We start from the raw sequence: 25,447 nt of genomic DNA, 5'->3' as shown, positions 1-25,447 counted from the left end.
CCCCTCATTTCCCTTTGGCTCCCTGCCATCTCCTGTCCCCCAGATCCCACCTCCAGACCTTTGCACAGACTGTTGCCTTCCCGGAACTCTTTCCTTATCCTTTCCACCATCTAAATATTAACATCCCTTACGTGTTACACAAAGGCCCTCTGCTCCTGCGGGGCAGAACGACATGTGGCATCAGCTGGGCAATGGGCCAGGACAAGGATTCGGGGAGTGTGGCTTGGTGCCTTGAGTGCCCTGGGGACTGGGTTTGAAGAGCGCCCCTGGTGAGCCCTCTGTGGGCCCGCACCAGATGGCAGCCTCCTCCAGCAGAGTTGATGGCCCTTCTGGCTCTGAGTGGCTTCCAGGGCCCCGGGAGGCTCCCAGGGCCCCCTAACTGGGAGAACCAAAAGTAGAAAAACTAAAGCTCATCAGGCCTTTTAGTCACCGCTGCTGCAGGATTCCCAGGAGACCACCAGCTTGTAAGCCAGTCAACACACATTTATTGGGATTGGGGACCAGAAGATAGCGAGTGTGAGCGACCAACGGGCACTGGCCCATCCAGGAGCCACTAGCCACAGGCGGCTACCGCACACTTTTAATGTGTCTCATCCCAATTGAGACGTATGTGCCGAAAATGTACAATACACACTGGAGCTCGAAGACCTAGTAGAAAAAAGAGAGAATGTAAAAATCTCGTGAATAATCTTTATATTGATGGGGCGCCTGGGTGGCTCAGTCGGTTAAGCGTCCAACTTTGGCTCAGGTCATGATCTCGCGGTTCATGAGTTCAAGCCCATATCAAGCCCATACTGTCAGCACAGAGTCCGCTTCCAGATCCTCTGTCCCCCTTGCTCTGCCCCTACCCCCCCCAAATGTAAATTAAAATAACATTAAAAAAAATTTTTTTTAAAATACTCTTTATATTGATTACACAGTTGTGACAGTAATATTATGGCTATATTGGGTTAAATAAATCTTCTCACCCGTTTCTTTTTACTTTTTAATGTGGCTACCAAAATATTAAAAGATGCTTCTGTGGCTCACGTTATGTTTCTGTTGGACATTGCTGGTCTTGGGTGGAGAAAACACAGGGGAGGTCCCTGGATGGTTGTTCACCCGGTGAAACAGGTAATGTTTAGAAATTGGGTAGAGAAAACAGAGGCGGCCTCCCACTCCAGGCCCACATGGGGACCTGCGGGCAGCTGGAACTGGCCGCAAGCACTGGCCCTGAGGCTCACCCTGCAGCGGGAGGGCAGGGCTGGCGCGGCTGCTGGCTGTGGGGGCGTGTCCTGGAGCACCGCCTTTGCTAGTGGGGACAGCGGAGGGGTGGGAGTGGCGGGGGTCGTGGATGGAGGCCTGCGGGCCCAGGGAGGAGTCTGACAGATCCTCTCCAGGTGGTCCTCATTACTACCCCGAGATGATGACTCTGCTAGGTCCCGCTCTCCTCAGGCCACCCTGGGTGGTGATGGTCCACAGGCCACCAGGACGATTCTCATCACTCACAGTGAATGATGCTGGACCACGCACTGTGTGCGTGTTTTGGGAAGGGAGGGGAATTCCCAGTCAAGAAGGGGGGCCTGGGAGAGGGCACGGTGCTCCCTGCACCTGCTCACGGGGCTCTGGGGCTGTCCAGAGATGCTTCCAAGGGGATCCCAGGGGCTCCTCCCTCTGAAGCTAACGGCCAGCTCCAGGCAAATCTGCAGCCAGAGTAGGCGGCTTAGGACTTCTGAGAGCCAAGAACAACAGATTCCTTCCCTCTGCTCCCCTTCCAGTCCCCCAAAACAGCTCTGGCCCAGGGGACTAGGCTTCCTCCCCTGCAACCCCTACACCCAGCCACAGCAGGGGAACTTCTGGGCAGGTTGCCTTCTCCTTGGAGCGGCCCTGCCTTCCGGGTGGGATCCTGGTTCGTGGAGGAGGCGCGCCCTCTACAGGACGAACGTGCAAGTGCAGGTTCCACAAGAAGGAGGTGGCTTATTGTAGAGGCTATGCCTTGGGGTTGTGGGAAGTCATGGGCCCTGGAGATGCCCTCTCCTGTGGCTACTTCTTCTGGGGTTACAGAATAAGTGACACTGGTGCACCTTACTCCTTCAGTATCTTCCAGACAGCTATGGGGTCTCTAAGTTGACGTTTGCTGGGCCAAACACATTTATAGACATCCATACTATAATCTATAAGGTAGGTACTTTTATTTCTAATTTATAAGTGAGAAAACAGAGGCGCAAAGAGGCTTATTGTCCAGGCTCACCCAGCTATTACCTGGAATCTGATTCTGGAGCCTATGGACTATAGGCTGTGGCCTTTTAGGAGGGAAATAGAGCTGTGAGCATAGTGTCAGACCCACAGCTCTGGAACCCTTCACTGAAGGGACCGAGATGAGGGGAGGGTGATGGAGAAGTGCAGAGGATCCGCGCCATGGGGTAGGAGAGACAAGTTCTCCCGAGGAGACATTTGTCAATGTCTCCCAAGCCCCAGTTACCGCGTGCTATTTTTCGACACTCACCCCTCTTCCCCACTGCCACAAGGCAGCTTCATTCCAGAGTCCGTGACCCTGCCATCAGCCACCTCTGCTGGGAACGGAAGGAGAGAACAAACTCACCTGTTCACTTGGTGGTCACACTTCCTCCCACTTCACAGAGCTCAGTGGGGCTGTGATTTCTCCAACCGTGGGGTCACTTGCACACCTTCCCTGAGCGGAACTGGGGTGTAACAGCCGAGTCTTTGCCAAGGAGACAGAAGTCAGGAGTTGTCTCTGAGCTTTCTCTGGGTCTGTCGTTGGGGGCCTCCCCCGACTCTCCCGTCCCCATCACGGCAGACCTTGTCTGTCCTCTTCACATTCCCCCCTGGTCCCCCTGCCTTCATCTGACAGGTTCTCAAACACCCTCCGCTGCTGAGGTGAAGGGTTTTGAGAGCCCATTTTCACCAACTCCCCCATCTCCACCCGTCGGTCAGCTCATATTGGTCACACAATGACCGTCACCACCCATCACTCCACCCGGGCCACCTATGCTACCGGCATCGTGGCCACGGTCACCCACCACCGTCACCGCCACTGCCCTTCACTCTCTCCCAGCACCCCTGCATCACTGTCCTCCTCCTCCCCACTGCATTCCTTTCCCTCACGACTACTGTTAACATTACCTCTGTCATCGCCACCTTGCCCCCAGTGTCGCCTGCGATATTGCCAATGCCGTTATCGTCACCACCACTGCCGCTACCATCCCCTCCCAGCCCATGTTCACCACCCCGTCATCACCACCATCGCCAGAAACACCACCCCCCTCACCTCTGCCTTATCCTCAATGATTTCCACCCCATCCCTTCCCACTATCACCTCTCCTTTTGCCTCAGCCACCTCCGCCATCCGTGTCACCACCTCTCTCCTCCACAGCTCTGCCTGGCCTTGAACCTGGGACTTGGGCAAGGAGCCCAGTCAAAGAACATCCCCCTGCCTGGCGGACCGCCCCCCTCCCCGCCCCCCAGATTTCTCAGAGAAGATCATCAACAGGCCCGTGTCAGAACAGTCGCTTCTCTTGACCCTTCCTCGGGATGCTTCTGACAGGCCTCCCTGCCGGCCATGCCTGTACCTGAAGAGACAGCTGCTGTCTGGTTGAAGGATGGAGGCCATTAATCCGGGGCTGCCCTTGTTTGCATAATGATTGCATACATTTGCATCCCATTTGCTCCCAGCTTCTGAGTGCTGCACCGTGGGTGTTCAGGTGCCATTTGCATATCACTGCAAGTGAGGGTCAGGCCTTTGAGACTTGGGCACTTATTAATTCCCTAAAGAGATCTTTTTTTTTTTTTTTAATGTACTGGTGCAGAAAAGGTGGGATGCTTAATTCTAGAGTCGTTCAGCTTCAGGGCTCTAAGGTGGGGAGGTGGAGCAGTTCGGGAAAGAGCTGGCGAGGCAGGGGCAGCCGGAGGCTTTGGTGTGGTCCAGGGTTGGACCAGTGGTGGGGGGCTCAACTGCAGTGACCTTGTGGGCTCTGCCCCATGGTATTGGTATCAGTTCAGGATAGTGCCCTGTGTCGCCACTCCTGTCCTCTCCAGGCCATGATTCACTTGCTGTGTGACCTTGGGCAAGTCTCTTCCCATCCTGAGTGGAGGGAGGGCGTTAAACCACGAATCCCACTCTATCCGACACCTGCTCTGAGCACCGGGGTTCTCATTCCTGGCTGCACATTGGAATCATGGAGGGGGGGATTTCTAAACAATACCAGTGTCCTGGCCCCACCCCCAGAAATTCCGATTTCATCCGTGGGCCTTGGGCATGGGTTGTTTTTAAAAGCTTCCTGGTGATTCCATTGGGTCACCAAGATTAAAAGCAACTGCTTGTGACTTTACCTTCCCACCCTGCCCCCAGCCTTCTGTTGCCTCCCTTTGACCCACCTCCCTCATTTCTGGTTGCTGCTAATCTTTTCCCCACTATAGGCTCACTAGCCCCAGGGTCTGGCAAGACAGTGTGGCTGTTAGTGCTTTTGTTTCAGATCTCAGAAATAACTCCTTTCCCCTCCTGGGTAAGGAAGCTGGGTAATGTGGCATTGTACTTGGCAATGACTGGAACTTCCCCACTCTCCACTTTGGTCTCGTTCCATTACCACCTCCGGCCCAGGGCCGGTCCAGAGCGGGGTGGCAGGGGCTGGGGTGGGGTGGGCTAATCTTGTGCGGCTCTCCTCTACCCCTCCTCTCCCACACTCACAATCTGGCTCATTCTGGCCTCACAGGCTTTGCCGCCACTGTTTGGCGCCTGGCAAAGAGGGCTCGGCAGCCCCGCTTGGGTCCTCACGTTCACCCTTGCGCACCGACGTCCTTATAACCCCAGAGCCCCAGCTCAGCCCTCGCCCCATAGAAGGAATGACCGGAGTAACCTGAACTTGGTTGCAAAACAAGATGTGGGAAACATGGCTCTGGTCTGGCCTTCTCCAAACTTCCGGGGGTCATAGCAGGCATGGGCAGGCTGAGGGAAGTGGCACAGAGTCTCCTGCATGTTCCCCAGTTGTCCAGCCCTACATCATCTCCCCACCCCCACCCCCCGTGGGGGGCAGGGGTGGCCTGCGAGGTGGGCGGTCTGGCAGAGGACCGGACGGGAGACGGGTGCGGGCCATGGGGTAGACGGCACATCTGAGCCAGGCTGGGAGCAGGCAAGGAGGTGAACACAGGGCACCGCCCCAGAGCCAGTACTGTGGTGTTAATAGTGTAAGCTCCCGGGTTTGCCTGCCAGCGTTCATATTCTGACTCTGCTATCGTGGGCCATGCACCCCAGCGCCTCTGGTTCCTCACCAGGAAAAAGGGGGTAGTGATGGTGTCTGTCTTCTGAATGAGGCCATGGGAGAGAAGGCTTATGATGCGCTTAGCACGGGGCTTGGGACATAGTAATCACTCAGCAAGTGCAGCTATGACAACCGTGAGGGTTAGGGCCACAGCACCCTCCCTGTTCCGGACCTCCGGGAGCTCCAGCCCACTCCTCATTGTCATGGTCCCCTCCCTCTGGGGCTTCAGGCTCCTCGGGGATCCGTGGGAAGGTGGGATCTGGAAAGACGTGCTCCCTTGTCTTCTGGGGTGGGGGCTGCAGCTCCAGATTCGAGGGCCAGGCTACTTGGTGGGGTTCTGGCCATGGCACCGAGGCATGGCCTCTGACCATGGCTCAGGCCTCGGCACTGATGAGCTCTGGCCTTGCAGACCCTGGCCTGTATCCGCCCAGAAGGAAGAGGGTCAGAGGGCAGGTCGTCACCTATCCTCCCCCAGCAGTTCCAGAACCGGCTGGTCCACGTAGGGGTTAGGGAACAGGCAGGACTCAGGTGAGGAATTGAATGAAGTGTGTGTGTTGGGGGGTGGCGAGTGCCTGCAGTCAGGGAGGAGGAGAACTCCTTTGGTCTAGATGGATCCCAACGGCCTTTTTCTGAAAAGCAGACAAAGAGAAGACGTTTCCAAACCAGACGTAGTCACATCCCAATCCGGTTAAACAACAAAATCTCCAGGGGTACCTGGAGGCTGCAGTGTGAGTGTATGATTGGGTCTGGGGGCGGGGGAGGGGTCTGGGAGACACATCAGTGAGCAGCAGTGGCCTTGAGGATCACTACAAAGGTGCCATTTGTCACTTTGCCATGTTCCACCTACATTGCTGGCTCTGTGGATGGTCCGTGACGTGAGTGGCAGGCGTTAGTTAGCTGAAGAAGAGACTTCATATTCCCTCCCATTTCACTCCCTCCCTCCGTTTGCTAAAACTTCTCTTTTTCCTGCTTTTCCTTCTTTCTCACGGTCCTCTTCACAGGCCAGTGCTCCAGCCTCCAGTCTGGTCACTGGGGCTGGGTCCTGGGGAGTGGAGCCCCCCCCCCTGCACCCCCCCCCCAGCTACATGCGTCCTCCTGCAGCTAGGGGGAGCCCTTCCCCCTCGCTGGACACGGGTCTGTAGCCGCAGCCCAGGCCCAGGCTCTGTGGGCCTCCTCCACCTCCTTTCCCCCTCTGAGTCTGAAACACAGGCTCTGCGGCCCCGAGAACTTGGATCTTTATACATGCTGCCTCTGCAAAGCTCTTAGTGGGTAAAGAGCCACTATCCTGGCTCCAGGAACAAAGAGTGGGCTGGGGGTCACTCAAGGTGGGCAGAGAGGGGAGAGCGAACCACCTCTGGAGAGAGACAGAGAGAGAGAGAGAGAGAGAGAGAGAATCTCAAGCAGGTTCCATACTCAGCGCGGAGCCCAATGAGGGCACAATCCCACAACCCTGGGATTATGACCTGAGCCAAAATCCAGAGTCAGGCATTCAACTGGCTGAGCCAGCCAGATGCCCCAGGCTCTAGGGTTCCAGAGCTTCCCATAGGTCTATCTCTGGTCTACTAAGAAAAACATAACACTGGATGATAAAGTGATAAACGAAGTGAGGAGAAGCCTGGGCCGTCTCTATGATATGCATAGCAGCACAGTGGGCTGATTCTAATCCACACCCCACCGGCCAGGGGTGCTGCAGATGAGCCGAGAAAAGTCCGCTCTTCTAAGATCTTTACTCCCATCGCTACATAGCCTGGAATTTATCTGACCCTGGGTCAATTCAGGGTTGGGACTTAATCCAGGTCATGTGTAACACCAACAGAGGTTTCAAACGTGCTCCCAGTAGGCCAGAGGTTCCACAGGGAATGACGCGAGGGTCGAGGAGGGGCCTGAGGGAGATCACAGGGAGGAGGGCCCTGGACTCCCCACCCAAACCTCAAACACTGGGCTCCTGAGGAAAATTGTATAACGGTGGTCTTAAAAACACATGCTTTTATTTTTTTTTTAATTTTTTTAATGTTTATTTATTTTTGAGACAGAGAGAGACAGAGCATGAATGGGGGAGGGGCAGAGAGAGAGGGAGACACAGAATCGGAAGCAGGCTCCAGGCTCTGAGCCATCAGCCCAGAGCCCGACGCGGGGCTCGAACTCGCGGACCGTGAGATCGTGACCTGAGTTGAAGTTGGACGCTCAACCGACTGAGCCACCCAGGTGCCCCAAAACACATGCTTTTAAAAACAGGTTTGAAAACCATCAGCCTAGAGAGTGACTTCTTGAGTATTTTGGTTTTGGAATAGATGTCTGGCATTGTGTATACGTCTGAGCCAACAATCATAGGCCAACTAATGCTACCAGGCCAAAGGATGCGTTAGGAACAGCACATCTCCTGTGCTTATGGACTCTCCCCAAGGTCACGGTTCGCGCGCCGAAATGTCTCTTACTCTGGTTCTTTGGTAAAATGAAAACACAGTTTTGTTTCTGGAGAACTGTATTCCATGCAGGAACCCTTACTTAAATTAACCTGTCTTGGGGACATAAACCCAAGAAGCGTAGTACATGAACTTACCCATATGCCTTCTTGCCCGGCAAGCACTGGCTCTTTGGCCATGCAGAAAAGACGCTGGTGGGGGAACAGGGCCGCACTCTTCAGCAACACCCCCCACCCCCAGAAGACATACGGCAGCCAAGAGACTCAGAGCCAGCCATGGATGGGGATTGTCACTTGAGGGGAAGGAGACCAGACATTAGTTGGGGACGTAGTGCCTTTTGAGTGACGGTCGCTGAGAATGACAGGATGGGAAAGAAGGGGGAAGCTGGGGAAGAGTGAGGATAGTTATGCCTCCTCCTGAGGGCCAGGGTCACAGCAAAACCGGTGGATCCTTCCTGCCCATGCGTCAGCCCCTCTGAGAAGGTGTAACCCCTGGGCAGGGGTGTGTGTGTGCGTGCATGTGCGCACAGGCGAGCAGATGAACACACTTGCAGAGCAGATATGGGGGCACCAGGCCAGCCCCGGCCCCTCTGCAGGTTCAGCCCCTCTGGCCAATCTTCACGTCTGCCCCCAGGGCACAGCAGACTGGGCAGGGGGCTCAGGGCTGTGGCACGGTCCGGTCCGGGGAGGGCACCCAGGGGGCAATCGATATGCCTGGGCCAGGGGACGGTTCTCTGGAGAAACCGAGTGAGGCTGAAGAGGAGAGTTTGGTTTGAGGATGCATTCCAGGCTGAGAAGGGACCGCGTGACCGGGAGGCTTTGAACCCAGGAGGGGAATGGCCTGCTAGCCAGAGACTTGGGCTGTGTCCTTCCTCAGACAGCCAGGGAAAGCCCTGGAAAAACACTTTAATGTGTGGTCGCCGTGTTGGGAGGAAGGGGAAAGACGCGGGTCGTGTGTGCAGAGCTGTGCGGTCAGGCCCTCCTCTCGGGACCTGGTCTCGGGGATTGATCAGGCCTATTAGACACGTTCGGTTTGTCTTCCACAGGAGGCAGGGAGGCTCTCAAAGTCACTTACATCCTTACCCATTTGCGTCTGAGTGTGGAACCACCGTAGCCTTGGAAAGCCCTCAGCTGTGGAAGAGTTGTGACCCGCAAGGTCTCCCTGGTGGGCCTGCCCTCTCTCCAGCTCGTGATGGCCCTTCTCGCCCCCCAGGCCTCTCTTCTTATCAGACAATCCTCTCTGCCCTCACGTGTCGCCAGGCGATACACTGCCCACCACAAACTGTGAGTCCAAAGCCTGTTTCTATTGTAGTTGTACTACCTACACTCTCACCCTAACGCCCCGTCAGACTTCATGGCTGAAGCACCACCTTCCTTCTGTTCTTTGAGGGCATCTGTCCATCGTGAGAGTCTTCAGAGAAAGAAATCCTTTAACGGCTGAGGAGCCTGGGGAAGAGGAGGGTTCTGGCAGATTGAGGTGGACAGACATTGCTCTGTTGAGCTCATTCTTCACGTTTGTCCAGCTAGTGACATTCTACAGAACCCCTGGGTGCTCAGTCCTGTGCCTGATCCACTGGGAGGGACACAGGGAACCAGGGGCGAGGGCCGTGTCCTCGGGCAGTGCAGTCTCCTTGGGGAGGCAGGAGCTGCAGATGGAAAGCAGCAAAGAACCAGACACGAACTGTGTCTCTGAAGCCGAATATGCCTGCCGGGTGCTTGGGCTGGGCTTGGGAAATCAGAGAAGGCTTCTTGGAGGAAGAAGAGGAGGAAGACAAATAATCAAGGCAACTTACACCTCTTTGGATGAGCTCAGCGTAAATCAAGCAGGCAGCAGAGATCAGCACATCAGCATCAAGGTCAATGAGGTTGTTGCAGGCCTGTGCAGAGAGAGGAAGCTGGGACGAAGCAGGTCTCCTTGGGCACAGGCGACTGCCTCCCGCTTCAAGGGACAAGGCGGCTGCCCATGGCAGTCACTGGGGCCACCTGATCTCTCTCCAACCAGCCCAGCACAGTGCCTGATATTTCACCACTGGAACTTGATATATGGGGGGAGATGGTAAATGTAGCTTTCCTGCTGGGCTCTAGGGAGTACCAGGGTTCCACTGAGTGATGCACGGGCTTCTAAGGAGGGCCCGTTTTATAATCGAGCTGCCACCCTAGAGCGTGTTGAACGTAGACCTCAGCTGCTTTTTTGAAATGCCAGAAAACTCTCTGTCTTTTGCCGCAGGAGGACCCTAGGGCTGAGGGATTAACTGTGAGGCTGCGAGCGCAGACAGTAAGAGGCATTCAAGGCCTCGGGTTCTTCCTGTGCTAAACAGGGGTGCTGGGGATGGTTATGTCCCACTGCATCAGGCTTGTCGTGAGGCTTAAATGAGCTGCTCTACAGAAGCACCAGCGCAGTGCTCAGGACATCACAGATTCCCGCCAGGGGCGAAGGGCTGGCCTGGCCCCAGGGCGGGTGCGCTCACCAGGATGATGTCATCCCTGGTCATGCTCTCCTGTAGCACCTGCTCGCGCACCATCTGCAGCATGCTGTAGGCCACCAGCACCTGGAAGTTCCTGCAGGGCTTCCCCGTCAGCAGAACCTGCAGGTGGCCGGTGAGTGTCAGCCTGGGCCCCGCAGCCGAAGACCGCAGCCGACCCGAGGATGGTGACCCACCCGCTGACCAGGCACCCGCCCAGGGTCAGCGGTTCCTGGGCCCCACTACTGACTCCCTCATTCGCTCAAGTGCTACCTCGGGGGTCCTGAAGCTACTGCGGGCTTGGAGAAAAAGGCTTCAGGGAATTCATTAGCTAGGGGGAAGGAAGAGGAGGAGAGAATGAGAGAGGGAAGGAGGGGAAGAGGAAGGGAGGGAGGGAGGGAGGGAGGGAGGGAGGGAGGGAGGAGAGGGTGAGGGAATGACCCAGTGACTGTAGCATTTGAGTGGAGCTTTGGCAAAGCAACGGTTGTTGAGAAGTCAACGATCCAGGGGTGTCAGCAGAGGTCTGGGGGTGCCCATGGACTTGGGCATGGAGACCAGCAGGCCGCGAGGGAGGGATAAGGCAGGTGGGAGTTGACTCGGGGGGCACTGAATGCCAGGCTGAGGACTGGGCTGGGCAGGGCAGAAAGTGGGTGGTGGGTCCGTTCCCAGCGAGCTTCATCTGCTGATGGCCCAAGGGCCTGGGGGCAGAGAACTGTACCTTTGACCTGCCCTTTGGCGGGGGGGCCCTCCTTCTCCAGGAGTGAGGGGCCAGTAGGGAAACAGCACTCAGATGGAGGGGAAGGCAGAGGAAGGGGCAGCTGGGGAAGCAGAGCAGAGGGCGGCCCACCTGGGCAGGTGGTGGGAAAGCAGGCCAGGCTCCCCCTGCCCCCAACACGGGCCAGAGGCCCCTCCTTTCACCCTGACTGCCCTCCAGGAGGTGCTTGTGGGCCTGGATGAACCGATGGACCAGCTGATGTCCTAGCCTCCTCCCACGAGGCGGGAGCAGGGTCGCTGGCCCAGTAAACCCCAAGCTGCCGAAGTCCAACCCGGGCCAGCAATAAAGGGGAGGCGAGGGAAAGGGCTGCCCGCTGCATGCTGGAGGGGTGGGGCCTAGCCCTTCGGTCCAAGGAGGCCTCACCTCCCACAGCCTCCAGACATCTTCGAAGGACTTGAAGGCACGCTGGAAGCAGAAGCAGAACCAGGGGCAGAGGGACCGCACGGTCCCGGCACCCTTCCCTCCTGTGCAGAAGAAACAGGGGCGTCAGCCCAGAGGCCGTGGTCGGAGAACACAGGGACAGGTCACGTGACAGAGCAAAGGCACACAGAGGGCAAAACGACAGCACGCCAACACGCTGGGAAAATACGAAGTGCCTGGCCCTCACTGTTCCAACCGCCGTTGGAGACTGTTTGGGGTGAATTTTCAACTGTCCGGATGCCAACGCCATCCAGGTGAACCGTGCTCCCAGGGCCTGGAGGGAAGACCAAATGACCTGCTCCTGCCCACCATGAGTGGGCCCGGCTGCCTGGGGCTGGGTCCTGGTGCCCCCTCATGCCTGCCCTGGTGGCGGCGGGGGGGGGGGGGGGCGATGTACTGTTGCAGGAGGCGGAGGGTCCACTCACTTAGGTGCTCAGCAAACACGGGGTCCAAGAAGTCGATCAGGTCGTTGAGCATGTCTAGGTTCTTGCCCACTCCGATGTTGATGACACAGCTGTGCTCCTGAGAAAGATGGGTGGGAGGAAGGGAAACGGCACCTCTCTCTGTGTGGGGGCACCGGAAGAGCCAGCCCTGCTTCACAGCATCTTGGTTCTGGAGGCCCCGCGCGGGGCTGGCTCCAGGCTGGGCTCATGCCTCTGGATGAGCCTGGATGCCTGGGTCTGGGCGTGTCTACGTGATCTGTGTCTGTAGGGGTGTTTGCACATGTGGATGCACCTGTGTGTGTGTGGTGGGGATGCAGGGATGTTCCAGATGTGGCTCACGTGCAACGCATCCAGTTCTGCCTCTACACACATGCTGTGGGTCAGAACCAATTGGGACAAAGAAAGAGCAGTGAGCACTTTGCTGCAGGGATGGAGAGAGGGGTGAGGGTAGATGCTGAACAAACAGCCTCTCACAGATCATAAGGAAAGGTTTTCCAGGGAGGATGTTCCAGGGAGCAGCAACTTTAAAAGCCCTCAACGTGGTCATTGTGGGGGTACATCTGGGGAGTACCGAGTCTCCTGCTGTGCCTGAAGTGCAGGGCGTGTGAAGGGGGCAGCGAGAGACAAGGCCAAAGATCGTCCTTGACTGCCTGGCCAAGGTTATTGGACTTTATTCTGGAGGCGATGGGGAGCCATGGAGGATCTGCGGGAGCAGAGCCATGTTTGGGGAGGGAAATGCCAGGAGAGGAAGCCTTCACCGGGACTGGCCAGTTACACTCTTTCAAGGTTTGGGGAGAGCTGGCCCCAGAGCACCTTTCTAGCCCTCTCCTCAACTCCAATGCCTACGACACACACAGCACTGTCCCCCCAAACCTCACTGGTGTTAGTGTTGCCTGTCCAGGCTCCTCTGGGACCCCGAGGGCTGTTTCAGGGCTGAAGGAAACGGCCGGGCTGCCACTGCCTGCCTGACCTGGTTATTTGGGCAGTGGTAGGGAGGTTGTCCCTGAACTCAGGCCCAGCCCTCACCGTTTTCTGCAGGAAGAACTGGAAAAGCCAGAAGGTCTCATGGTCATGTTCCACCATCAGCTGGAAAAGCATCACCATCTCGTGGAAACCCTGTTGATACTCTGGGGTGGAGGGGGAGGGCAGTGAGGAGGGGCTGGGTGGGGGCAGGGAAGGGATTCCAGGAAGGAACTGAGAAAAGGGGGCTGCGGGGAGGCCCAGCCCCGTGGCCCACCTGCCTGGGTATTACAGACATAACTCAGGAGCAGGATTTTCTCCAGTCTCTTCTTGTCGATAAGGACGTTGCCTAGGTGGTCTTTGTCGTGGAGTTTCTGAATGTCATATGCTAGGTTGCGGAAAAGAGACAGGTAGGGGGCACCAGATCGCCTCCAGCAGGGGGGCCATGAATGAGTTCATTCCCCCAGAGGCTAAGACCCGAGGCACCCTGGGGAGGGGGCTGTGAAAAGTACATCTGCCCATGAGGCTCTACCCCTCGCCACACCCTGAGCTGTTTGGCCGCGTCCCCACCTCCAAATCTTTGACGAAGCTGTACCCTCTGCCAGGAATGTCCCCCCAGCCCACCCCACCGGTTCTGTCCAACTGAAACCCAGCCAGTTCAGGGCCCAAAGGGGAGAGATGAAGGCGAAGTGGCAGGAATAGGAATCACCCCGGGGGGGAAAATGGTGCTGGGCATCTAGGGGCCCCCAGCAGAGATGGGGGATGGGCTAACCGAGGTTTAGCCAGCAAAAGTCCCTGTGGAGGCAGCTCCCAGGAGCCAGGGGACCCATCGGCCCCTGGACACGACTGAGGAGGGGGCAGGCATGGCTTCAGGCCCTCCCCTCCACCCCGCCCTGCCCACCCAACTCCGCTCACCAATCTTCTTCCGAGTCTCCATAAAGTCCCGGTGCAGGTTTTCCAGAAGGGCCTGAATCTTTTCGTACATCTCGCATAAGGCCTCGTAGTTCTTCCTGTGAAGACAGAACTGAGGCCGAAAGAGGCAGCCTCCCCCTCCTGGCAAATCAAGGGAACTCTGCGGAGCCCTCTCCAGGAGGCTGCCCCCTCTCCCTGTGATGCCCCCTCTCGTCCCCACCGGTGCCAGCCCTAACCACACTCTAACGTGCTCCTGGAGGGCAGCATGGAGGCAGGTTCAATCTTGTGGCTCTCGGGTCCCATGGCTGCTCCTGAATCCTGGCTCCACAAATTAATAACTGGGTGTTTGCAACTAGGGTCGGGCCTTGTGGACATCACTATGCCTAAGCCTCAGTTTCCTCCTCTGTAGAATGGGGAGGATACTGGCACTTCCGCCTTAGAATAGAATGTGCTTAGGGCACGTAGGAGGCTGAACGGCGGCCCTCCAAAAGATACGTCTACGCCTTAGCCTCCGAAACTTGTGCTTGCGAACTTATTTTTAAAAGGGCCTTTGCAGATGTAATTAAGGATCTCGAGATGAGATCAATCTAGATTATCCAGGTAGACCCTAAATCCAATGACGAGCGTCCTTCCAAGGACACACAGAAACACACAAAGGAGAGACAGAGAGAAGGCGAGTAGGCCATGCGACCATGGAGGCAGAGACTGGAAGAACACCCAGAGCCAGCAGGCGGAGGCATGGGAGGGTTGTCCCCTGGAGACATCAGGGAACGTGGCCGTGCTGGCACCTTGCTTTTGGGCCTCCGACCTCTGGAACCGAGAAAATACGTTTCTGCTGTTGCAAAGCCCCCGGTTTGTGGTGCCTTGTTTCAGCAGCCTCATGAAACTAATACGGGCCTTGTCAGGGCTCTCAGGAATAGAGCATTCCAGGCGGACCCTCAGTTCCCCTACGGCCCTGGATCATTCTCCACTGGCCTCTTGTGCGTGAATCTTCAGCTCAGAGAGGCGCACAGGCTCTAGGGAAGGATGGGAAGGGATGGTGGCGGGCCAGAGGAGTTGCTGGAATGAAGCCCATGCAGGGCAGTGTGTGGGCTGCTATATGGAGCTGGGTGGGAATGTGCTGGCACCTCCCGTGTTCAGGCCCCGGGTCGGGACCACGTGGGGGTTTTGTCTCTCAGGATAAGAAATCCATCGGAGGGAAGAAGACTGAACTTGCCAGGCAGGGGTGGGCACTCCATCCCACCTGCACTGCCATCCACCCTCCCCTGAGAGGATCTGGAATGTTCTACCTCCTTGCGCTGTCCACCGTGAGCCGCTCATCCTGGGAACTCTGCCATGAGTAGTAGCCCGTGAGGAACTTCCAGGCTTCTGTCCTCACGAAGGGGTGCAGACCCTGAGGTGTGGGTGAGAGGTGAGAGGTCACAGGCCCTTGGGGTGCCTGCTGAAAGGGCCTCTCCAAACACCTGCCTGCCCTCTTGCCCACCCATGCCCCCCAGTGCCAGGGCAAGGCCTTGGGGATTGTACCCTTTCCAGGATGTTAACACAAATGGAGTCTCGTGATTTGGCCAACAGACCGTTCTCATCAAAGAAGGCATCCCATTCTGTCTTGTCAATGGGTGGTTTTCTCTTCACCTGGCAAGGACAATCACTTCAGCCTTCGTTAAGAAGCTTTGGCTTTTCTTTTAAGTGTGCTCTTTTTCCTTTCTGTTAATGTTTTATTTATTTCTGAGAGCGTGTAAGCAGGGAAGGGGCAAAGAGAGGGGGACAGAGGATCTGAAGCGGGCTCTGTACTAACAGCAGCGAGCCCAAGGTGGGGCTCAAACTCACGAACCATGAGATCATGACCCGAGCCGAAGTCGGATGCTCAAACAACTGAGCCAGCCAAGTGCCCCTAAGTGTGCTTTTTTCAATGTTATACTCTGGAGTTTGCAATATGAGTCAAGTTCCCAGTCTCTGACTCACTTCTGGAAATCCATCCTGAAGAAATTACTGCAAAGTTATACAAAAATGCTGAAAGCACGATAATTTTCATTGCACATTACTTACCAAAATGAAAAACGCACGTGCTCTAAACATTATGCAATAAGGGAATAGTTAAATAAACTATAGTTTATATACTCAGTGGAATATTGTGAGGCATAAAAAAATGATGCTGACAGGGAATGAATAATAATCTGGAAAAATTTAAATGTTAACAGAAAAAAGCAAAATACAAAATTACACATTCCGTATCTCTCCTCTATCTTCTCTATGTGCTATCCTCCTTGTATACCTATGTCATATATCATAAAAACTACACCTCATATACTCTAATATAGAGTGAATTAACATGATTAAGATTCTGGCAGAAAAAAAACTGAAAAGAAAGCCCCCACCAATACCAAAAATCCCCACTAAAAGCAAGAGTGATTGTCTTCGAGAAATAGGATTCTACATAATTTTTTCCTTTTTCTTGTATTTTTGAACTTTTCTGCAATAATGTCTACTGCTTTGATAATGGAAAAATATAAAATAAGCACAAATTAAACACACCCATGGGCTCCATTTTGCCTTTCTTGGAAGAGTAAAACAATTCATCATAAGGAGTGGTTTCTGGTTTACATAAGAGATGTGCGTGTGTGTGTGTGTGTGTGTGCGCGCGTGTGTGCATGTGTGTGTGTGTGTGCACGCACGTGTGTGTGTGTGTGTGTGTGTGTGTGATACGGGGGGAAAAGAGTGTGCTGCATGCAAAGTAATTAAAAATGCTCATGAGACAGTAACCAGGAGGTAAGAGCTCCTCCTTTGGAGGAGCTCCTATTGGAGAGAAGCGTGTCTTGAAATGCCACACTGCAGACATGAAGACATGCTAATGGACAGAGCTTGGCAGGTGACTAGACTTGCCTGATATATACACTCCCAACTTCCTGAGTACACCTGAATATGCACATGTGTGACTCAAATTCAAATTTGCATATGAGTCACCTGAGGATCTTCATAATACGCAGATTCTGACTCAGAAGGTCGGGTGTTGGGGCCCAGGGTGATGCATTTCTAACAAGCCCCCGGGGAGATTTCTTTTTTTTTTTAATTTTTTTTTAACATTTATTTATTTTTGAGACAGAGACAGAGCATGAACGGGGGAGGGTCAGAGAGAGGGAGACACAGAATCAGAAACAGGCTCCAGGCTCCGAGCTGTCAGCACAGAGCCCAACGCGGGGCTCGAACTCATGGACCGCGAGATCATGACCTGAGCCAAAGTCGGAAGCTTGAGCCAAAGTTGGAAGCTTAACCGACTGAGCCATGCAGGCGCCCCGCCCCCAGGAGATTTCTGATGCTACTGGTCCTCTGATCACGAGAGAGAGGCAAGCTATTAGAAATCCCTTTAGCACTGGAAATGAAACAATAAGAGCCCACAGGTCCAGATTTGGGATAATTTCTACCGACTCCACATTCGATAGGGATGGATTGAGCACCTTTTTAACTCAAACATGCTCTGTCTTCTGAACCAAAATAGGACATGTGGGCCCAAGAAGATATCAGAAAAATCCCACCCTCATTGGAGATGGCCTAACCTTGGGGAGCGGGGTCTGTCCTGATGTCATGTCCCAAGTGCACAGACACTGTTGTCTGGGCAGACCAAACCCAGGGTTCCATCCCTCCAACTGCCATCATGTTCTCCAAACCTGTACTCAGACTGCAACACTCAGCATGAACTGTGGCAGGAAGCAGGAGGGAATAGGCAAAGTTGGGCTGTGTCCTGGGATCCTTAATTATAAAAAGGAATGCATGGACTTTAGCAATGCATTTCCATATAAATCTTAGTCAACTTGTCAATTTCTACAGTAAAGACAGCTATGATTTTGATGGGGATTGCGCTGAATTTAAAGGTCAATTTGGGGAGCAATGATAATAATATTGAGCTTTCTGATCCATGAACATGGTATATTTCTTCGTCTATTAAGATCTTCTTTATTTATTTTATTTTTTTTTAAATTTTTTTTTTCAACGTTTATTTATTTTTGGGACAGAGAGAGACAGAGCATGAACGGGCGAGGGGCAGAGAGAGAGGGAGACACAGAATCGGAAACAGGCTCCAGGCTCTGAGCCATCAGCCCAGAGCCCGACGTGGGGCTCGAACTCACGGACCACGAGATCGTGACCTGGCTGAAGTCGGACGCTTAACCGACTGCGCCACCCAGGCGCCCCTATTAAGATCTTCTTTAATGTCTCTAAGCATTGTTTCGTAATTTTTGGTATATAGGTTATTCATATATTTTGTCAGATTTATCCCTAACTATTTTGGTTTGGGGGGGATGTTATTTTAAAAGTTGGTGTTTTTAAACTTCCCAACTATTCATTGCTATATATAGAAATACAATGGATTTTTGCATATTGATCTTGTATTCTGCCCCCTTATTAGTCCTAGTGGCTTTTGTGGGATTCCATGGGATTTATTACAGAGGTCAACAATCAGTAAACTACAACCCATGGACCAAATCTGGCCTGCAACCTATTTTGTTTTTTTTTTTTAAATAAAGCTTTATTGGCACACAGTCATGCCCATTCATTCATGTATTGTCTGTGGCTGCTTTACGCTAAAATAGCAGAGTTAAGTAGTTGTGACAGAAACATTTGATACACAAAGACTAACATACTTACTATCTAGACCGCTGCAGAAAAAGTTTACCAGCCCTGATATAGACAAATTTCTTCTCTTATAATTTCGTTGATTTTGGTACCAGGGTAATGTTGGGTTCATAGACTGAGCAGGGATGTATTCTCACTTAAAAACTTTTTAGAATAGTTTGGATAGAATTGATATTATTTCTTTCTTCAATATTTGGTATAACTTACCCATGAAGCCATCTAGGCCTAGGGTATTTTTGTGTAGGAAGATTTTTAACTATAAATTTAATTTTTTTATTAGATTGAAGGATAGAGTCAGAAGAGTTTGTTTTATTTTTTACTTAAAAAATTAGAGATTTATAGGAACAAGGCATTTCCCTTCTAATCCCCTTTAAAAATAAAAGTAAATAATACAGGAAACAACAAGGAATTAAGAAAAGCATAAACGTAAAAAATGATACAAACCCAAAGAAATCAATTATGAAAATAAATGCATTAAATTCTCTGGTTAGTTGTAAACATCTACGAAGCATTGATGAGGTGCCAGGCACTGTTCTAAGCACTTTATATTTATCATCACTTAATCTTTGCAACCACCCGTGAGGTAGGTGTGGTTATTACACTGTTTTACAGATCAGGGAATTGAGGCTGGAGGAGGGTTGGTTAGTATATCTGAAGTCATACAGTAAATATTAGGGCTGAGATTTGAACCCAGAGCTGTTTGGTGCAAGAATCAGGGAGTTTAACCCCAATCCCATGCTACCAGGGAGAGTAAAAAGCAAGGATTTTCCATTTGAATGGAAAATACATACCTGATACCTGATACAAGCTGTTAACAAAAGGCATACCTTAAAATCTAATGTCATAGAAAGATTATAAATGATGAACAAAGATATGAAAAAAGGGTCAAATGCGATGAAAGGGTGGCAAAGTAAGTAATGTGCACAGAAACCATAATAAGAGGTATGGCATCAGCACAATAAGGCAGAGATAATTAGAAATGTCACAAGAAGGTGTTTGCCGAGTGCTCAGTGAATTTATGTTACTAAACCTCTACCTGCAACAATTGGCCATCCTCCTACTTTGCCATGGCTGAATTTGCTTACAAAAAGCCACTGACTGGGCGGCTCAGTCAGGTGAGTGTCCAACTCTTGATTTTGGCTCAGGCCATGATCCTAGGGTTGTGGGATTGAGCCCTGCATAGGTCTCCATGCTGAGCACGGAGCCTGCTTAAGATTCTCTCTCTCTCTCTCTCTCTCTCTCTCTAGCCCCTCTCCCCCGCCCTCACTCTCTCATTAAAAAAAGAAAAAAGAAAAGAAAAAGTCACTGACTTCTCCTTCCAGGAAGCTCAATTTCTCTATGTCCACCACTTCTGTGGGCAAAACTTAAACAAACTACAGGCCAACCACAAGAACATCTAAGACATTTGCTAGCAAGCCAAGGACAACCACAAGAAGCTTGTTGACCTGCAGAGGCCTAAAGGGAAAATTTCCACACAGAGGGCCCCTCCCTCTCTTCTCCAGTATATTCACACCACCTGTCTATGCCGGAAATCAGAGACCAGAATCTGTATCTGGGGTCCTTCGAAGTATTAGAGACTGTCAACTCAATAATCTCTCAAATCCGTCTTCCTGCTCCCACATTCGCCCATTCCCGGCTCCACTTACCAGTAACGCCCTGCACCACCATCTGGGTACAATTACCTGGTGATCCAGGAGGGGAGATACATAGGCCATGAGGTGCTGGATACCCTTTAGCTCTGCAGTAGCTTTTTTTCCTGGTCTCTTAGGAGGAGGACTGCTAGACGGAGCCGTTGTGAAAATCTCCCACCTCCATGGTGTGCTTAAGTAGGTTAAAACTCCCCACCAGCAAACCTGGGGACACCTTGGCCACGTTTCCTCTAGAGAGGGGGGCCGGAAGTAGGAGTCCTAAGTGGCTCAGTTTCTCTAACATCCTCCTCCTGCCGGAGGCCCGGGCTGTAGGCATACATCTCCCCACCCTCCTTCTATTCTGCTTCATTGGGTTGAAGATTTTCTCTAGCATTCTTACAAAATAGGAAAGCTACTGGAGGGTAAAGCAAACTTTCCAGGAGGGTTCCTGATGCCATGTTGCTCTGAAAACTCATAGGGACAGAGCCCCCAGTAGGCCTCGGAAGGGTCACAGGCTACTTATGGTTCCCAGCCGCTTCCACTCCAGTTCCCTTGAGGGACAAGACACGCTCTCACCAGTAAGAGTGGCTCATCATGTCAGTGATTCTCACCCAGAGGAGAGCAGGGTGGCCCAAGGAGGGAAGGAATGTTAAAATTGGGGTGGGGGGAAGCATATATGCAACTTGAAAGTTACCTGGGTGATTATTAGCAACCCAGGTGTGGGGGTGTATCATCCATATAGCAGAGCGATTAAATGAACGGTTTAAAATAGTGGTTCTCAAAGTTAGCTCCGGATCATACTCCCCCGGAGTGCTTGTCAAAACACAGATCATTGGCCCTCACCTCCCGAGTTTTTGGTTCAGGTCACCTGGGGATCAAGAGTCTTCATTTCTTACAAGTTCCCCATTGATGCTGATGCTGCAGTTCTGGGCACCACATTTGGAGAGTCACCGATGTAGAATGCCACCTCTGCCACTTAACAGTGTGACTTTACACAACAGTGTGACTTTAGGCAAGTTGCTTAGTCTCTGTGCTGCAACTTTTTCATAAAATGAAGACAATAGCATCCTATACCTCATATATGGTTATGGTGAGAATAAGGGACTCTAAGTAAAGCATTTAGAACAGCCATTGTACATAATAAAGGCTATGTGACAGTTTGTTATTTTATTATTATCATCACTCTCTACATTCAGAGAAATGAATAGAGATATAAAGAAAATCCAAATCAAGACCTGGTAGTAATCTGCAATAAAGCAATAACATTTAAAACTCAGGGAGAGACCGATATTACCCTATGTGTTAGCTAACTAGAATTTAAAACAAAAACTTGGAACAAAAAAAGGAATATAAAAAAATAAAATACAACTCAGGGAGAAAGGTGCCCATTTTGCAGTTCTGCTTTTTTTAATGTGTCATTTTCTTAATCCGTATGATTAATGAAACTCGAGATTGGTTAAGGTCATTATAATCAGTTATTATGATTTTAAAAAATACACTGTGTGGAAAATTTTTATGACTGAGGCTGCCTGTTAATGAATAGATACATTTTATTAAGTGGACTTGAAACCACCTACTAACAGAAGCATTACTGCCACCTGGTGGCAGCATACCAAAATTGTTGGCAAAAGCGCCAAGGAAAATTTATCAGCATCTACAAGTTTGTACTTGCAAACCCAAAACTCATTAAAGTTAGAATATCACATACAGGGAAAGGTAACTGGCTTAGAGAGAAGGGTGAAAGGGAGAAAGACGACCTGTGTTTTTCAGTCCTGTGGTTAGTGCTGATGTGAGATCAAGGTACAGCCTACCCTGTTCAACCTTCCAGGCCAGCTCAGGGTTCTAGTCCTACCCACCCAGCAGGGGAAAGTGGCCCTAATGCAAACCAGAAGTTGGGGAGGGAGGGACCTGGAGTTGATGAAGAACACGCACCAGGATGAAGGAGGCTGACCACCTGGCAGAGAGGCTGTTTTCAGGAGAGAGGGTGGTCATGGCCCCTGTGGTCCGGCTTCAAAGCAGCTTTTGACCAGAGCTCACTTGGAGCCCTAACTGATGCAGGGGAAGGCGGTCTTCTTTTGGGGGGATGAGTTGCATTCCCAGAGGGAACTGGGCCCTTCCTTGACGCCTGAACAGAACCAGCCAGCATGTGTCACAAGGCCCCTGGAACCCTCATCACAGTGACCTTGGAACCTGGGAGCACTCAGCCTCAGAAGTAAGGCACATCCAGGAACTAAGATGACCAGTCAGCCCGAGAAATCACAGCACACACAGGATGTGTGGAGGTTGGGGTCACAGGACGCGCAGACCAATGTGCTGGGCAGGTCAGGGAAGGCTTCCTAGGAGAGGTGGGCCAGGAAGCCTTTCTCCCTGTCTCTGGCTGTCCCTCCTCTGGGTTCCCTTCCCTTGTTATCCCACAGATCAGTACCCAAACCCGGATAACACCCAGAATCTGAGCTTCAGGTTTCTTGCATGTCAATTCCAGAGATTCAGAATCAGCGGTCTGGGTGGGGGACCTGGCGTACTGTGTTTTGAAAAACTCCCTGGTGACTCAGAGTCAGAATTTGAATGGTAGCTTCTGGGGATAGAGACCGGTTTTTCCTATGGTTATATCCAGCGCACTTCAGACAGGGGCCTGCGCGACTGAATGAAGGATTTAATTGAATGGAAGAACGAATGGATCTCTCTTAGATCTCGTCTCCTTGTCCTCTCTGAAGGCATCGCAGAGGTTTCTGTTCCATGTCTTCTCTCCCTTCCAACCCTGGGTTCCTCAGGCCAGGGTCAATGTCGGATTTCCTTTGTGCTTTCCTCCCAGTCCAATCTCTGCTGCCTGGCACTTGGCAGGTTCTCTGTATTTGAATGAATCTGAGGAGTTGGCTCCTCTCGGCTCCAGCATCACTATTTCTCGACCTTAAGCATGGCTACCCGGGTCCAGGCCATTAAAGGCATCTGGCCCTAAAGCATCCATAGCCATTAGGAGGTAGCAGTAATTAGACCAACTAAATTGGAATCGGGAGCTGGGAGATGGAATTCGGACTCTGACCTTAAATTTGGATGTCCCTCCCCCCCTCCTGAGCCATGGGTCCCCCAGCCACGAAATCAGAACACAGTCAACCTCTGGCTCTCACATCCTTATTAGCATAATGAATCGGTAGCCACGCAGGAGTCTTCGAGTCGAGCGGACACAATTCGCTGTCTCATTTACGGTTACTGTTCTGCTAGCTTGTGGCACGGCGGGGGTCCTTTGAAATCAAACACCTTATTCTCTGCCTCCCTCCACCATGCCAGGCCAGCCCAGCAAAGCATTATAGCCTCTTCCCCTTAATCTGCTGCCCCCAGGTCTTCATGGAGGAGGAGGTGGGCGGCTTTGAGCAGGCAAGACGTGGAATGAGGGTGAGGCAGCCTCCCCCGGCCGGGCGCCTCCATTCTGACGCCTGCAAGAAGCTTCCAAAGCAAACGTCCAGAGCAGGAGGCATGGCGTGAGCATTACTCACCATTTGGGACCATCTATGCCTCTGCTGCTCCACATTAATGATGTCGACAACTGAGAAGCAACTGCCGTTTTCCCCGAAGCTTGGGATCTGGCAGGGGGTTGGAAAAGCTGTGCGCTAAATCCGACGTGGTTTCTAAAACGAACGTGATGGCCACAGATCATCTACTGAACTTCCCTTCACCTCTGGCTCCCCATCTGTAAATTGTAGGTAATAACCCTTGCCCAAATTAGCCCGGATAGTTTGGTCATATTACAAAAGCCTCAACAACCACGTGGAGGCTTAATATTCAAATGGAACTGCAGGACACTGAGCTGAAGCAGGAAGGGTTTTTGATCCCTTGGACACTCTTTGCTGATACTTACAAGGGATTTACAAGTGTCAATCTCTTTTCTCCAGGGCTGAACGGTTCCTTTCCGTGTCCATTTATTCACATAATCCCCCAAATTCTTTAGATTTCCCTGTATCGCTTTTTCTCTTATGCATTTCCCCCCCCTCCTTGATGGGAGCCCGGTTTTTCTGCTTTACATTTCTGTACTTGGGGGTTCTTCAGGGCACAAGAATCCCAGGCTTTTCAAATATTATTCTTGGTACTGGAGTATGGGCCAAGGACGGAGAGAGCTAGAATTTGCATTAAAGTAGTCCTGGGAGGGAGCAAACCTTGCAGCCCCTCTTTTCTCCAGAGGATCTGGTTGTCCACTGGCTGATGGGTGTAGCGGTGAGGCAGGAGGGTGGTGGTGAGGCTTGGAAGGTGCCGGGGGAAGACCCTCTCATCCTCAGAAGTGCAGGGCTCATGCAGTAAGAAAGCCCATGGGCTTTGGTGCCAGAAAACCCCAGGTTCAATTCCTGACCATGCCGCCCAACCAACCACGTGATCTTGGTCCCACCTAGGGAAAGCCATGAAGTCTTTCCACTTCCGCCTGGCCACTCAGGAGGGGGCTCTGGGCCTGGGACACTTCCTTACCAGGAGATAGGGAGTCCTCACAGCCTGTGCTGGATTTATCGCCTCCTGCGGGGACGCCTGCCTCCGTTCCAGATTCAACATGCGCGCTTCTGTTCTGCTTAAGTGTGTACGTCACATGGCGCCTGGCCAATCCCACTGCCGTATCTCTTCCCATCCGGGAGGGAATGGGGTCCTTTGTGGCATGAGAGGGGTGCGCGTAGATCAGAGCCCTGTGTCCGCTTGTGGGACGAGACCCGCTGGCCATGGCGGACCAACGCCCACTGCTGAAGTTGATCCTGATCTATCTCTTTATGTGAGCAAAGCCTTGTTCCCTCCAGCTCCTGTGTGAGTAGTGTCTTTCCTGGTGATGCTGACCCCTGCAAGCCATGAGTGGGTTGACATGTCGAGATGCTGCGCCTGGAGGCAGGCACTGCTGGGCTACTTGCTCTCCTCCATGCGGCAGGACTCCTCCCCCAAGGGTAGACACCATCTCTTACCCGTCTGAGTTGGGGGGAGGGCAGGGGAGGGGAGAGGTGTGATAATACCTCACGGAACTGAAGGGTAGGTGAAGCGATGTGCATGAAGAGCCTGGCCCGGGCCTGGAGCACAGGGCCACCCAGTGCATGGCAGTTTTTGTTAACCTCAGCATCACCATTTTCATTACTGATGCCCAGGACGTGTCCATACAAATCTCTGTGGACTAGACTTGAATCAAGTGCTGCCTGCTTCCGTGAGGCTTGTAGTAATATCAGTGTGAAGGTTCAAAGATCCCACGAGCCAGACAGTTTCTGTTTCTCTGCCTTTCTCCGGGAGCCCAAGGACCAGGATTACCATAAAAGTGGGTTGAGGCCAGTATTAGAAATTAAGTTCCCTTAAGCTCCTTAGGTCAGTGCAATACAACACAACTCAATGACATGCAGTGTGACAGTGTCCCTGCAACAACTACCCATTCGCCCCTTCAAAGGACACCTACCCATGACTGTCGAAGTCTGGGACACGCTAGTTCTTGGAATAAATCACACACATTTTGATTTTATTTCATTCCAAAGTGCCAGCGATCTTTTATGCTAAAGCGGTATTTTTCTCTTTGCCCCTCGTTGTGAGGAACCAGGA

The 25,447-nt window shown here is 52.4% G+C and overlaps 1 protein-coding gene across 4 annotated transcripts; it reads right to left on the bottom strand.

The window, feature by feature from the left end:
- Positions 1-8,972: 8,972 nt before the first annotated feature.
- Positions 8,973-22,033, bottom strand: TBC1D21 (TBC1 domain family member 21). 4 transcript variants are annotated; one of them, XM_040493222.1, is made up of 11 exons: positions 21,836-22,033; positions 15,174-15,281; positions 14,939-15,042; positions 13,653-13,747; positions 13,015-13,125; positions 12,804-12,904; positions 11,760-11,856; positions 11,278-11,378; positions 10,146-10,262; positions 9,471-9,554; positions 8,973-9,123 (listed from the first exon to the last, which is right to left on the bottom strand). In XM_040493222.1, the coding sequence occupies exons 1-11, from the start codon at positions 21,893-21,895 to the stop codon at positions 9,091-9,093; spliced, it is 1,011 nt and encodes a 336-aa protein (XP_040349156.1). In that variant the 5' UTR covers positions 21,896-22,033; the 3' UTR covers positions 8,973-9,090. The 4 variants fall into 4 exon arrangements, with proteins under 4 accessions (XP_040349156.1, XP_040349154.1, XP_040349155.1 ...); XM_040493220.1 differs by lacking the exon at positions 8,973-9,123 and adding an exon at positions 9,170-9,323; XM_040493221.1 differs by lacking the exon at positions 8,973-9,123 and adding an exon at positions 9,170-9,323 and having other exon boundaries at positions 12,804-12,863; positions 13,019-13,125.
- Positions 22,034-25,447: the final 3,414 nt, after the last annotated feature.

Source organism: Herpailurus yagouaroundi, unplaced genomic scaffold, assembly GCF_014898765.1.
Source record: "Herpailurus yagouaroundi ecotype Mexico unplaced genomic scaffold, PumYag 184, whole genome shotgun sequence".
NCBI lineage: Eukaryota > Metazoa > Chordata > Mammalia > Carnivora > Felidae > Herpailurus > Herpailurus yagouaroundi.
The sequence above is the reverse complement of the archived record's forward strand: the minus strand, read 5'-3'. Positions and strand labels throughout refer to the sequence as shown.

What these genes read in the sequence shown, in the direction of transcription:
- TBC1D21 (XM_040493220.1), bottom strand. Translation starts at nt 21,895, where the DNA reads ATGACCACCCTCTCTCCTGAAAACAGCCTCTCTGCCAGGTGGTCAGCC. An exon ending in GTGTTAACATCCTGGAAAGG is followed by an intron (nt 15,043 to 15,173) that starts GTACAATCCCCA and finishes CCCACACCTCAG; the next exon opens with GGTCTGCACCCCTTCGTGAG. An exon ending in CGTGTTTGCTGAGCACCTAA is followed by an intron (nt 11,379 to 11,759) that starts GTGAGTGGACCC and finishes TCTTCTGCACAG; the next exon opens with GAGGGAAGGGTGCCGGGACC.